General features: G+C 34.3%; 1 protein-coding gene across 5 annotated transcripts in view; it reads right to left on the bottom strand.

Moving 5' to 3' along the window:
- LOC131951923 (solute carrier family 12 member 4) overlaps positions 1–14,599 on the bottom strand; it is a 112,658-nt gene extending 98,059 nt beyond the window's left edge. The window contains exons 1-4 of one of the 5 annotated variants that reach the window (XM_059314368.1): positions 14,498–14,599; positions 10,001–10,156; positions 8,411–8,473; positions 6,228–6,251 (exon numbers count right to left, since the gene is read on the bottom strand). In XM_059314368.1, coding sequence (XP_059170351.1) covers positions 6,228–6,251; positions 8,411–8,473; positions 10,001–10,124 — 211 coding nt within the window. In that variant the 5' untranslated portion in view covers positions 10,125–10,156; positions 14,498–14,599. Of the gene's footprint in view, positions 1–6,227; positions 6,252–8,410; positions 8,474–10,000; positions 10,157–14,458 lie in introns of those variants that run through there. The other 4 variants (XM_059314367.1, XM_059314370.1, XM_059314371.1 and 1 more) reach the window with 4 other exon arrangements.
- Positions 14,600–15,770: the final 1,171 nt, after the last annotated feature.

The raw sequence follows: 15,770 nt of genomic DNA, 5'->3' as shown, positions 1-15,770 counted from the left end.
AACTGTGGCCACTTGGTAACAAACTGTGGCCAAGAGTCAGAAATTTTTTCTCCTGACGCCAGCTACCAATAACTGTACACAAGAAAAATAGGACCCCAACAAGTGGTAGATATGTAAACAGAGGCGTAGCGAGGGGGGGGGGGGGTGCAAATCGAAAGTTTGTCCCCGGGCGCCGAGAAGGGTGGCTACGCCTCTGTATGTAAAGTGGACACTATCTATTTTGGTGAGCGGATAAGCTTCGAATGACTTGGTCATAACAAACAGGAAGACGTGTGGTATGCGGTGTGTTAATTAAAAAGTCCTAAGAAAAATAGCAAAGTGTTTTGTTTTTTTAAGTATCGCTATCCAAACCCTAGCTCAAAGCTATCCCTGAACATGATCCAGATTCTTAGCCTAATCACAGCGATTGAAACGGCACCTTCTAAAGTAATAGGCTCAATAGAGAAGTCTATTTCTCTAACGGCGTTTTTATTTGTCATATCTATTTCTTTTAATAAAGTAAATTAATGGATGTATGCAAACGGGGTAATTATCAGCCCTACAAATTTAAGTGAATCACCAACTCGACACATCGCCTACACTACACACCTCAATCCCAACACACCACTAACCAACACACCTCAATCCCAACACACCACCAACCCAACACACAACCAACCCAACACATCTAAATCCGAACACACCACCAACCCAACACACCTAAATCCCAACACACCTAAATCCTAAAACACCAACACCACATTACCAACCCAACAAACAACACACCACTAACACACTACAATCCCAACACACCTAATTAAACAGGGTCAATACACTCTGCTCAACCAGGCAAACGTACAGACCCCAGTTCAATACAATACTTAAAAAATTAATCCTTTCCCGATCACATCAATTAGAGCCAATCGATCATATTGATCAAAGCCAATTGATTCTATTGGTTCTGGATGACTGATTCCATCTTTGACCAGTCAAGCAGCCAACTGCAGCCGCAAGCTGAGATCTTCTACACGGTTTCATAAACTAGGTCGACCACTACTTCACATACAGGGCGCTGAGTACTTCACAATATGGGGAGCTAAGACAATGTGAGCACATATTTGTAGATTGTAATCAGGTCGTTGTGAGTTCGTATGGTAGGTGTGGCAAGGGAAATTGGCAGGGCATTCGGGGTAGAAATGGTAGGTTGGGGCAAGGACAATCTGGGTAGAAATGGTAGGTTGTGGCAAGGGAAATGTGGGTATAAATGGTAGGTTGGGGCAGGGCATTCGGGGTAGAAATGGTAGGTTGGGGCAAGGACAATCTGGGTAGAAATGGTAGGTTGTGGCAAGGGAAATGTGGGTATAAATGGTAGGTTGGGGCAGGGCATTCGGGGTAGAAATGGTAGGTTGGGGCAAGGACAATCTGGGTAGAAATGGTAGGTTGTGGCAAGGGAAATGTGGGTATAAATGGTAGGTTGGGGCAGGGCATTCGGGGTAGAAATGGTAGGTTGGGGCAAGGACAATCTGGGTAGAAATGGTAGGTTGTAGCAAGGGAAATGTGGGTATAAATGGTAGGTTGGAGCAGGGCATTCGGGGTAGAAATGGTAGGTTGGGGCAAGGACAATCTGGGTAGAAATGGTAGGTTGGGGCAAGGACAATCTGGGTAGAAATGGTAGGTTGGGACAAGGACAATCTGGGTAGAAATGGTAGGTTGGGGCAAGGACAATCTGGGTAGAAATGGTAGGTTGTAGCAAGGGAAATGTGGGTATAAATGGTAGGTTGGAGCAGGGCATTCGGGGTAGAAATGGTAGGTTGGGGCAAGGACAATCTGGGTAGAAATGGTAGGTTGGGGCAAGGACAATCTGGGTAGAAATGGTAGGTTGGGACAAGGACAATCTGGGTAGAAATGGTAGGTTGGGGCAAGGACAATCTGGGTAGAAATGGTAGGTTGTAGCAAGGGAAATGTGGGTATAAATGGTAGGTTGGAGCAGGGCATTCGGGGTAGAAATGGTAGGTTGGGGCAAGGACAATCTGGGTAGAAATAGTAGGTTGTAGCAAGGGAAATGTGGGTATAAATGGTAGGTTGGGGCAAGGACAATCTGGGTAGAAATGGTAGGTTGGGGCAAGGACAATCTGGGTAGAAATGGTAGGTTGGGACAGGGACAATGTGGATTAAAAATGATAGGGACACGGAAATTATGTGGGTAGAAGAAATTGTAGGTTGGGGCAATGGCATAATGGGTACAAAAAAAGTTAGCGAGTGAGCAAAGGTAAAAAAAAAATAATTTAAAACCAAAAATCGTTTTGGCCGCTCTTCAAATGTCTGTCTCCGGCATGATGACTTATCTTCCAGACTGCACACGAGCAAGTCTACACAGACCAGGCATTGGAGAGAGAGAGAGAGAGAAAAACTTGAAATTAGGATGTGAACTCTACCTCTTTTTCAAACAAACATCAGAAGTAACAATTTAGGTGGGGGGGGGGGAGGTGGTTGTTTTAAGAGGAGGGTATAAACAGGATAGACAGTCTTAAGACATTTTCCAGACTAGGAATCGTTCTTTTTCTAACAACCTGAACATCTTTTTTTTAAAAATGTTGGAGCCAGTTTACTAGTGGTGATGGCGACATTATTACAATCGTAGATCAGACAGCAAGGTTTTATGTTGCCAGCGACAGCCCTCCATTAACTTTTTCTCCATGCTTTAAAGTTCCGGTTACCTCTTCTGCTTTCATTTTAGCGCTAGTCGTTTGAACTAACGGCTTTAACGGACACTATGCTAGCGATCAGGTCTCTCTTGAAGGTCCACGCAAGCGCCCTACACGCAGACTGGCCTATTAAATTAACGCTTACTTCAACAGATAAAATGGCTACTCAACTCTCACCAGTATGGGCGTAGGCAAGGGGTTCCCAACCTTTTTTTTTACTCTAGAGCACATTCTACAATATCGGTAGGGTGGCGGGCACCACCTATTTTAAATCGACAAACTCCTTTCATAACTTGTCATTTTCCCATAATTTATTTTCTAACTTTCTTATTTTCTTATAGTCATAATGTATTAATAAATAATAAACAAAAATGTTTCAAAATAATTAAATTATTTGGCTTTTTTTTCAAATTGCATACACACAGAAAAATGTATTTACAAAACGTAAATAGTGCAGTCTGGCTCGCCGCTAGACAAGTTGGGACGAGTATCGAACATATTTAGTAAACCTAGGCAGTCAAAAAACATTTAAAACTGTAACAAATCAATAAAAATAAATCATATTTTAAAATAATGTTCATGAAAAAAATTCTGTCTCTGTCGAATAGTGAGAGGCGGGCACATACGAATCGCTCAGCGGGCGCCATAGCGCCCGCGGGCACAGGGTTGGGAACCGCTGGCGTAGGCAGTACTTTTTAGGGTGTTGGCAGTCCATATTTACTCTTTCTTTCTCTCTCTCTCTCTCTCTCTCTTTCTCTCTCTCTGTCTCTCTCTCTCTCTGGATGATAATATACATTTATATGTATTTAATTATCGGATCTAGGATACATTTTTAAAATTCTCTTTTTGACCAAGAGTTTGTAAAATTGGTAGTGCTAACATACAACGCGTATAATAAACGCTTTTACTAAAGCTGGTGTGTGATTCATTTCAGGGCGGGAGCGTGTGGGACGGGGGCCGGGTCGTAGGTGGTGGAACTTAAAATTCTTCCACAAAGCTGGGATATAATATAGGAGATATTGCCTGAGCGGAGTAGAGCCATGCGACGGAGGCAACAGAAAGTCTACCCCGGCCTCAGCTCAAGCTAAACCAATCTAGATCTACGTCGAAGAAGGAGAAAAAAATAATAACAAATATAAAAATCCCAAACAAGGGCAAGCTACTGGGCTGGGCGCGTACCATCGAAGCATTTATTCATTCAACTCTGACCCGGAAATGGATGTTTAGGGACGATAAGTCGGGACCAAACGGTCGTATGAGAGCGGAATCAATAATGATGAAATGAGTTCCCGTGAAATGCGCGTTCAAAGACTCAATCAGTGTCTGGGAGTGTTTCGATGGGGCTATCAGCTACAGCAGAGAAGCGGAGCTGTTACACAGAATTAAAAAAGCACTTCACGAAAACATCACATTAAAACTCCCATAGAAATAGATGTATTAGTATCGTCGCCAGAACTTTTTATTGCGAAAAACGAATGCTTAGGCACGAGGCGTGGAGAATGGGAGGGGGAGTGACGCTTATATTGGGTTGCTCTGTTCGATATTTTGGTGCGACGTTTTGGCACTTGTAAGACTGCCGGAAATCGATGCTACTGTTTTTTTTAGTACTGCGGACCTCAACTTCCTTTCGCCAACAATCGTCAACTACCCTCAATCACCATACCAATCATTGCAAGTCATGTACCAAGCGCCTCAATTAACCAGCAATCATTTCACTACGGTCAGTCGCACCTCCCCCTCCCCTCAACTGTTTGAAGCCGGTCACTTGCAAAGTACCAGTAGTTCCCCCCCACCCCAACATCACCACCAAAACAGCAGCGCAGTCCCACTTGGCCCCCACCCACATTAGCTCCGGGTACCCATAGCAGGACCACAACCCTATCGCCAACAGTGATTACCATATCCCAGAGAACCGATACACCCCCCCCCTCTTCCCACCACAACACCCCCAATCCAACAGTCCAACCTCTACCACAGCGTACCCGTACTCAGTCTCCGCAACTATCACGGCCGTACCAGTGATCACCCCCCCCCCCCCCCCCCCATCACCACATCGAGTATCAACAAGTAGCAAAGACCCACATTGAATTTCTTCCCCTCCAACTCATCGGTAATTGCAGCTTTAGCCCGATCAACGTGACGACTACTGAAGTTAACCACCACCACCCTCCCCCACCCCCTCCCCGCGTGAGAACTGATTGAGATTACACCCAAGTCACGTTCTTTCCCCCCCCCCTCGTTACAAGCCAAACCCGCTTGATTGAAACATTCAAGGGCGATAAATCACGGGACGGTTCAAGGGTCAAGATTCAAGACAACTTAAAAACAACAACACAACTATTCAAGGGTGGAGTAAGAAGCTCAGAAGAGGGGGACAAAAACGGGTATCGATAGAGTATCGAGATTTGTGAAACACCGGTATCGCTGTTAGGGTAAGGGATAGAGTCACAATCACAGTTAGGTCTATGGTTAGCAAGAACAAAAAAAATGTACCGTATAAAACTGCTGTATTACTGCTGGTGTAGCTAGGGTAGAAGCAACGAGTAGGGTTAGCCCTGTGTAGGGTTTCTTTCAGATTTTTTTCACCGGAGAGGGTGGGGGGAGGACTAGTCAATTTATATATTTTCTACATAAATTATACAAATTTTTCTATATGGCCTAAGATAGATGCATGAAAGAAACACTGCACAATGAAGAACTCTTAAGGTAGTAGTTTACTAGCCCCAAGTAGGTCTGTCTATAGAAAAGGTAAACGCAACCCAATGCCTGACTGTTTTTACCCAATTATTACTGGGTACATATTAGAACTCAATTGGCCAAGTTAGGTCCTAAACCCTAAGGTTACATGTAATCAAAGTTGAGATTTAAATTCGTACGATCTACGCATACATGTACGCCTATCTGGTTGATAAAAATGTCCAATGCACATAAAGTAATTAATTATCCCCATAGATGTGATAAGTAATTTACTATAAAAATATGTTAATCCACTTCTTAAAAACCCTTCAGGCTTTTGCATATAGATGTACTGTAGAATGGTATACAAAAGGTAAGAAAATACAGAGAACAAGTCTTCTAGTTTTCCTGTCTAAATCTGTCCAACACAAAAATGTCAAAAATACCTGTACCAATGTCAATATTTCATAAATGTGCAATATCAGCTTATTGATGTTTTAACTTTAAAGTGTGGAATGAAAATGTGCAATATATTCAAAACAGAAGGAGGGGATGGATAAAATATATTATCAACACAGAGAGTACAGGAAAGCAGTGTGTTTTCTTTTTTTTATGTGCTAAAGAACAATTAGACACATATGCTTAATTAATGATAACACAGGTAATTAATTACTAACAGGGCAGCAGTGTAGGTTAATTATATAATTGGTCATGTCAAAGCATGCTTTTAGTGAGAGAATCTTTTTTTTGTGGTTAAAATGTTAATCAAGCCATCAAATAAACATTAGCAATGAAAATTTAAATAAAAAGCAAACTGAAAAGCAAAAAAATAATTGTTTAAATTATTAAAAAAAAAGGTTTGTTTACCATATACAACTGCATAGTCTTTGCCTGGAGGGGGAAAAAAGCAGGTAGTCCCATTAAATAGATGCACCAGAGATGGGGATAGGTAAACAAAAAACAAAGAAGTTATAAAAAAATATAATGAAATAAGGGGATAAAAGATAAATTAATGAGAAAAACGTTGCCAGATCCACCTAAGTAAATGTTGCCAAAAATCTTAAGCCTGTATAATAATTTTTTTGTGCTATATAAAAGTTGGTTCCCAGTCAGGTTTGGGGTTATTCATGTGCTTTTCTTATCTCTTTGATTGCTGCAATGTTTCATGTTTTTATGCATTTCTAAACAGCTAACAGGAAGTTGCCTGAACTGGTCTTTCAAGGTGTTAGGTAAAATCTAGCAGTGGAACCAGGTTAGATGTCACTCTACACATTGGATAGGGTAATACAAGTCTGATAATGTGTGCTACTTATCTTTCTGTATGTGTCTCAGTACTTTAACAAAATAACCTGGTACAGTAGCTAGGACTGTCAATAACAGAAGTTTTAGTCAAAAAAATTATGACATGATTTTAATTTTTCAATACATATTAACATTAGTGCCGTTTGCCTAGTTAAATAGCACAAGTTTAATCCATTAGTCAAGTTCACTAGCTTGATTGATCAGTTACTTGTTAGTAGATCTATACTAGTTAGATCAACTGACACAATTTTAAAGCTTACACTACTCTTCATCTGAAACTCGATGTTAACACTCTAAATATTCTGTTCAATTTATATGAAAATGTTACCAGTGTTTGCTATATTATATGCTCAAGAACATGTTGACAAAGTAGCCCCCTATGTTTCTACTGTATATCTTACACTACAACAAATTTACAACACCCTGTGAAAACATCAAAGGCTGAAATCTATACTGACAGTAAACAAAATCAACCTAAAGTAAATTTTGTTTTAAAACTCATACTTTTTTCAACATGTTCTAGGCCTACATGATTGTATTTTGCAACACAATATAATCAAATTACTAGAAAAGTTAAACAGCCATATTATTTTAACAAATTGGACATTTTAAAATAATTTTGTATCTGCTTGTCACAGTATAGCATTTTAAAAACATGTCATAAATTAATCAGATAATGTATTTCATTCATGATGAATAGGAGCACATAATGCCTTTTTTTAAAAAAAGTAGGTTACTAGGTCAAGAAGAAAAAATTTCTGATTGGAAGATTACCAACTAAGATAAAGCTAAGGGGTTAATTAAAAATATTTCAGTAATGATAAAAATCCAATTATTTTGGAAACTTGTTTATAGACAAATCTCTGTTCTAAAAGAGTACAATATACATTAATATGTTGTCTAATATTGTTTGTTTTCTAAAATATAAAAGGGGGCAAAATAATATTTTAATTATTTATTAATTTACTTAATTTTTAAAAAGTGACAATATATTTTTAAGGCAATAGGATATACAACAGTTTGTAAAGAAAATGGTCAAGCAAATATCAACTGTGAAACATTTGCTATGAAAGAATATAGAATGGGTTTTGAAACAAACAGAAAAAGAAGCAAACAGAACTGAACAGAAGCAAAGAAAAATAAAACCATTGTTCATGGTTTGGTTAGAATAAAACTGTTAGGCCTATATATTTCTGTTTTAATAAAACTTTTAATATTTAAAAAAATTATATGTGCAAGTTTAATAAAATTTAAACTTAAAGTTCTTATTTCAATTAGTACCTCAAATATTTTAAATTTTACAGCTGTTTAAAAAAAAAAATTGACATTACATGTTTTCCATTTATAAAGGTAGAGAAATCTATTTATTAGTTTGATCTGCCTTGTCTATTAGAGTAGTGAGCTTTTTAATTTAAGTTTTTTTTTTTAAATAACTGTTTTAAGACTCATTAATTAGAGTGCATTTTTTATGGTTCATATTCAATTAACAAAGCAACTAATTTGTTAATAAATTTCAAATCAGTGGAATTAATAAATTTTTTTTTTTAATCATTAAATTTCATGCTGGATTTTTTAAATCAATTTTTTTAAAAGTATAAACAATAGATCACCAAGTGTTTTTGTAGGCAAAGCCATGAACAATAGTTATACACAGATTTAAACTAAACCTCAGCAAAAACTAAAACTTTATCTTGATACTGTAACCAGCTTTCTTCCAAAAGAATTGACCAATCATAGCATTTTGTTACCTGCTGTCAAATTTTTATCATCAGATTTCGCTATTTTACTATTTTCATTTTGCTCACTGGCATCTGGAAGGGAAACGAGATCAACGACTATGAGAAAAATATGGTTGAGTGATGTATGATCCTTTTGCTTGGAGTGAACTGGGTGATATCTTAGTTGAAATTGGTAATATTCTCTAAAACAAAAACATATCTATTGATTTTTTTGCTTTGTTTTTTTTTTTGTAGTTTTAGACTGGCTGCACTAAGAATCTTACATTTTTAATTTCATTTTCATTTTTAGTAATAAATTTTGCAAAGAAGTTTTTCTATTCTGTTGAATACATTGTCTTCTTTGCCACTTTGATCAATATTTCTAATTTAAAGAAAAATGCCTCTCTAACAAAAGAGTCTGCATTGAAAACTTTTAAACTGAAGAGTTACACAGAAGAAGTGCTAAGGTGCAGGGAGGTGCAGTCAACACAACAGGAACAGAAAAAGGGGGTTTTAGCATTAACATGCATTTTTCAAAGTGAAAGCTAGATAAACTACGTCAAAAAAGAAAACTTTAAACAATAAATTTCTTCCAAGAATTTTTTTTTTTTGCAATTTCCTAACTATTTTCATAAAATACAGACATTTTTTTATTACAAAAAGAAATGCAAAATTGGAAAGTTAAAAATTACAAAAATGAACTTACTGGCTTGTACAAGCAGACTACATTAAGAAAATATTTAAATTTTTTTTACTGTGCATCAGCATCAAAGCGCAGGTCATTCATTTTATAATTTACCTGATATTTCAAACTACAGTTTCATCATCTTTTATTTTAAAATGAGACACTTAGTTAATATTAAATTAAAATTAGGTTAATCCTAAAAAAAATAATTGTTGGCTAACTGACCAAATCATTTGTTATAGGAAAAATAATGTTTTCAAATCATTCTTTGTTTTCAAATCTATCTTCATTTTGAAATCTTTCTTTGTTTTTAAACCTCTCTTTGTTTAAAAAAAATATAAGCATGATGAACAGCATGAGTTGGATTTTATATCTGCCAACATTTAACTTGTGTACAGCTACATCCAATACTTAACAAGTCAGTATCAAGCAACAAAGCAATAAAAATAGATCTGATTGGAGTCTTATCATAAAACTTTAAAAAAAAAAAAGGCCGAAGTTAAATCCATGGTTCATACGCTTCAAGTAATATTGATGAGTTCTAACATGATTTGTGAAATATAGAACGAAACACAAAAGGCTTCATACTACAGAACATCATAGCCGAACTTCATAAATAATTTTCATATTCACTGGGCCATGCTGCATCAGTTTGGGCCAATAGTTAAGGAAAAATCATTTTTTAATATTGCACATTATACTGACTGCAAGCACTAACACAATTTAAATATTCACTTAAAATATTTATTAGAATCCTTGTAATACTTTGGCTGTGAAATAATTTTAAAATATTCACACGGTAAGTGTGTGTTAAAACATAAAACAATTAAATACTAAAACGAGACTGTCAGTGTGGGGGTTGGGAGGGACAGAAATATCTAACATCAGAAGAACATCACAGGGAGAAGTCTGGGACATGAAGACGTGCAACTCACCCCTCTTGGATGGCATCTGTATGCTGGTCTGTGGAACAGATCCGTAGCCATCCGCCAGATCTGTGATGGGAAGCTCTTCCTCATCTACGGGTTTGGTCACGATAAATCTGGCAGCACTTGCCATGATTTTTTCCCAGCTAAACCAAGGTGCTTTGCCTGAAATAACAAGGTTCGTTATACAAGATGTGTTCAAAAGTCATCTGAATGGAAATATTGAAAGATGTTAATTATTATTAGAACTAGTTAATGTCATTTTAAAATTGTCTCTTTTTTTTTAAATTTCTAAAAGAGTACACTAAAAATCTAAAAGACAACTTTAACAGTTTGATTAATGTTCTGTTTATATTAAATTCATGGAATGACAATATTAAAACAGAACATTGATAAAACAAAGAGAAATAACTCTTAACAAAATAAAAACTTTTTGCACAGAAAGTTATTTCCCTTCAGGAAACATCACAACCAACCGAATGTGCTTTGAAAATCAGCAATTACTAAAACTGTTGAATTAACGATTGGTATTGCACAACTTCATTAAAACAAACTTAATTAGGTTCACTGAAGAAAATATTTCCTACACTGATGATACAATCACATAAAAAAATGTTCAACACAACATTTCACATTCTTTGGTAAATATCCAAACATTAACTATGTTCCTAGGTAAATCTCATCCACACATCAATTACATTCCTCAGTAAAATTCATAAATGATAAACTACCTAGAATGAGGTTGCAGGCACATGTACAGAAAAATCAACAGTGATTTTAGATTATTTCACAAGTTTAAAACCGATAACAACTAACAAAATAGTAATTATGTTGTGTTGAAGCTAAAATATTCATATTTATTGATAGCTTTGGGATGCTTTTATCTATTTATACTCATGGGAGATTTTTCTTTATCTTTTTTTAACCTACAACTACACAGAGCAAAGTTTAAATTGGCTTTATCCTGGGGAAATTAATTTCAGTCTAATTAAATATATGCACTTATCTGCTTAACTTTGCTCTAAAAACCTAATTAGTTTCTTCTCAATGGTTAGCAAAACAAGGTAATGAGATTTTTAACATAACAACACAAAAATCTGTATAAAATCCTAAAATTCCAGAGTGTTTTTTTTAACAAAATATCTGATTGCATTTCAAATTAGCTTTTTGAATGGCAAATTGTCCAACCGCAATTTTGAAAAGTGTTGAATGTAATGCACGCTTTCTTTAGTAACTAATGCTAAAAAAAAATATAAATTCAAATTACAGTTAAAATCTGTACTGTGTATGCCCCAAAATTTTCAATAACATTCACTTTAAGAAGCCACAGGTAGTCTACTAGGTTTTTTTTTTGTATTATTTACTTTATATTAGCTATTTAAATAGATACAATAATTAACTAGATTTACTTAGGAGACCAAGTAAAAATTCTGTAAATTTTAGTACTACTTTTAATATTTACGTTATTTTAGCTATCTGAATGGGAACTATACAGATTTATACTTTCACCGAAGAATAAAAAAAACTTCTGTGAATATATTTGTTTAGTATTACTTCACCAAATAAATACTTAAATTTTGTCTCCTTAACATAAGATTTCTTGTGCTGATAGTCAAACCGATAGGCAATGTTAATTTTAAAATAGGTGTGTATGTCTCTTTTAGCTTTTTATAGTCAGGGGTATAGTCAGGTAGATCTAGGAACTGACAGAAATTAACTTTTTTAGTAAACTAAAAAGGATGAGTTATATTTAATGAAAAAAGGAATATTTGTGAAGCAGTGTGATGTGTCTTGCTAGTAAACCAATGAATCATATTTTGGATGATCCTTGATTGTGGAGCATTAGCCAGGGTTTAGCTAAAACACTATTTAAAAATTAGTAGCAAATTAGAACTTTTTCTTAATTTGATGAATTGAAAATAAAATAATGGTTAACTTTTAAATACAAGTGGTTAAGATACTATTTTAGATATGCATGTCTGGTCATGTATATTTAGCTTGAAATATCAACGGTAATTATTATTGTACTTTCGTGTTCGCCATTAGCAGTAGCCTTTTGTATTGATGATTTTTTAAATATAATCGTCACCATTGCTTTTAATTAAAAATCAAAACACTTTTCTATCATAACATAGGCTTATTAATTAAGTATCAATTATTTTTTAATCATAAACTCATTTTAAATCACAGATTTATTAAGCTGCTATAATATAATATAATCTCTAGTAGCCTTAGGCTTGTTCAGCCTTATGCTTGTTATTTGATTCCGGTCACATTTAACGATTCAAGAATAAATAGTACTTTCTAATAATTATTACTTTTCAGATTAATATAGGGACTTACCCATTACAAAACAGAGACCATGGACATCAGATAAAAAACTATTTGAAAATACAAGTTTACTCAACTTAAAATTTAGTAATTGCCTTTCCATTTAAATTGTTGATTTTCACAATTTTGTCTTTTAAAAATAAAATCCATTACATAAATTATAGTAACTGATTTACATACAATACACTATTAATTTTATGGGGCTAATTTATTTCATACTTAACAAAAATTACTAATCAAAGGCTGTATGTGTTAAAAATCAGTCCAATCACGCAATCTTCTTAAAAGTGGGTTTTTAGGTTGCTGCGTTGCTTCTTACTAAATACTATAAATAACCTTCAGTCAACGCTAACCTTATCACTAACCCAAGGTTTAATATGGTCCTATACCTAATTTCTGATCCCAACATTTAAGCTAATATTACAATACTACTACTGATCTACTTTCAGAAGAGTATACTGGATATATAAACCTATTTTGTTGTGGGACATGGTAGCACAAATCTAACAGTCTAAAAACAAACAGCAATGTTTTTAAAGTTGAGGAGTAGAATAAGCTTCTAGAGAGCCTCAATTCTATAAAGGATGAGCCTATTCCCAGTGGGCTATCATTTTTTTTTTTGCATTATCTGACTGGGATAGCAGTGACTGGAGAATAAAGTGCATGTTAAGAGAGCAGTGCTATTTTTTTATTGTGATATATTTTTGAAAGAAAAACTGTAAGTTTTTTTTTAAGTTTATGATTATATAACTGCTAGGTAAATAACTAATATTATGCATTCTATTACTTAGGGATCAATAGTAGGCTATTTTTTGAAATTAACAATTATGCATCACTTTTGTAGTTTGAAATACGATTTAACTGCCAATTACCATTTTGAAATTAACACAGATCTAAAATAAATATATTTGAATAGCATGTCCATTTCACACGGTTATAATTCATGTTTCCATCACAATATTCACTTAGTGTTGTGAGGTTGTGAATCTAAAATGACTCTCAAAGAAGAATTGAAGTAATCATCCATCATAACTCACATGGTATTTTATACATTAAATAATTAAACCTAACTAAATGTATTGAAAAGAGTTACAACTGGGAATAGTCCTACTAACCCTGCCTAATGAGGCTATGGCTAATACTGCCAAATCCAATCTAATCACAAATCTAATAATGACTAATGATTAATGAGTTAGGGTAGGCCTATATTTTATAATAATGGCTATTCATTCCACTGGGAATAACTGGGATAGCACTTGTCAAGTGTCACTTGGTTCTACTAAAGTTCTAAAAATAAAAATAATAAAATATTATTTTTTATGGTAATCTATCGTTTTGGGTACGTAAAATCGCCCGCGGCTATTAATGTACGAAAACGTTACCTCATTGTCAAGGCTGTAATAGAAGTATATTGTGATATGTTTGTGTCAAATATTATAGATAAATGAATAATAAACCTAAATCAATGGCTAAATATATTAATATAGGCCAGAAATTAACTTTAAACATCAGTGTCTGCAAGCAAGATTTGCTATATATTTATAAACAGCAGCCATTTGTAAAATAGAGTGACTTCCGCCTGAACTCGCGCAATAAGTCTATAAAAATAAAACGTTAACAAGATGGCTGCTATAGTAAATGAGCATGGTTGCATCTGTTGGAAACATCGCTGGTATTCATTTATTACTGAAAAGTTTTAATTCAATTGTTTAAAAACAGGTACATAAATGAAACAAGGAAACATTTTTGTATTTTTCAAAACATAAATCCTCCTCAAAATGTGAAATAATTATTAAAATGTAAGGAGTCACCTGTTTTTCAGATTACTAGTCGCTGGCGATTTTACGTACCTAAAACGATAGATTACCTTTTTTATTATTACCCTAGGCCGCCCTAGGCCTACGCTAATAAATTAATAATATAATTTAGGCCTAAGACTACTTTTTAAACTGCACTTAAATTTCTATGGCTTACTAAACGATATATATTATACAATATCTAAGATTATGAGATCAGCCTTCAGTTTTCACTTTGATGACTCAATCTCGTCATTTTGGGTGTGTTTACAAAATAATTCCTAATTCGCCTTTGCAGTACTGCTAACGATAGAAACTATTGTAAATAAGACTTAGATACCTTTTTAACGTTTACGTTGTTAAGCAGAAGAATACACACCGGTTCTTAGTCCTTTTGTCTAGACACTAGTTTAAAAATCTGCGTGAAAAACAAATAAATCAAGACTTTTGTTTATCTACCTAACTAGGAAATGGTAATTCGCTATTTCATGAATTCCAACAGAAAAGAACTACACAAGGGAGGCAACTAGAGAAAAGAAGCGAAATGTATGCCTATTTTTTTTTTTTTTTTTAATATATTTTTTTTTCTCTAATTTAAAACGTAGATTACTATGTTAAGTTATAAGTTAAATAACCAATAGCCTCTACTACTTTAACATATTCAAAGCACATTTTTAAATAATCTGTCAACGAATGCCTTTTTGTTAAATACGATATGTTTGTGCCCCTCTACAACAACATTTTGTATCAAAATCATTATATAAAATGACCATTTATAAAGACAGTATTAAATAGTGATTTATATTAGAGAAATATTATAGTCTAGATCTAACAACAAATTCTATAATCGCCGTTTCTTACTATTGCACTGCCAGTCAATATTTTTCTGTTGTTTTTTTTTAAAATGGAAACCATTTCAAGCAGGCTTTCTATAGCAAGATATTCTTCGAAACTGCATTTTCCCTCTCTTTTAAAATATTTTATCATCAACAGGATACATATTTATTGTACACATAAAATTACCGAGATATTTATTTATTTATTTTGCATAACATTTTCAGGAAATAAAAGCCTTAATAAAAAGTCTGTCTTCATTTTTATCGATTACTTCCCTTTAGTCAACTATTAAAATCTTTGCTTTATAATGAGCACTTTTACGTTTCATTTGAATTTAATTATTCGCCTCCTAAGTAAGGGACTGTCCGTGCACATACACATAGTTATGACATTATAAACCTCACATACCAAGTCCCTGAACAACCAACCCTCATATTATTTAACATATCTAAGAACATCCGTCTTTCCCAAATTACAACATAATTGGGTATGACAAAATCTCATTAAATCAGTTGTAATCCCTTGCTGTAGGATACAAATAATTTTAAAAATAATCATCTATTAAACAGCTGCGTTTAGTCTAGTTCTATATGTGCCTATTTCAAGTGATGGACCAACACCCATCCCCTTCATTTTGAACAATAAGTGTACGACCATAACAATTTACCATACAACAGGACTTTTTAAAATAAAATAAAGCATCTGTCAGATGCGGATTTAAAGTTTTATTTCTATTAGTGTAGGATGTAGCGATTTATATATATATGTAGGCTGTTGCGATTTCTATAAAATATAATCTTTAATGTTGGAAACGT

The sequence above is a fragment of the Physella acuta genome, unplaced genomic scaffold, assembly GCF_028476545.2.
Source record: "Physella acuta isolate Inbredline_101_S28 unplaced genomic scaffold, ASM2847654v3 ptg000838l, whole genome shotgun sequence".
Lineage (NCBI taxonomy): Eukaryota > Metazoa > Mollusca > Gastropoda > Physidae > Physella > Physella acuta.
Note: the sequence above shows the minus strand (reverse complement) of the source record. Positions and strands in the feature narration are given on the sequence as shown.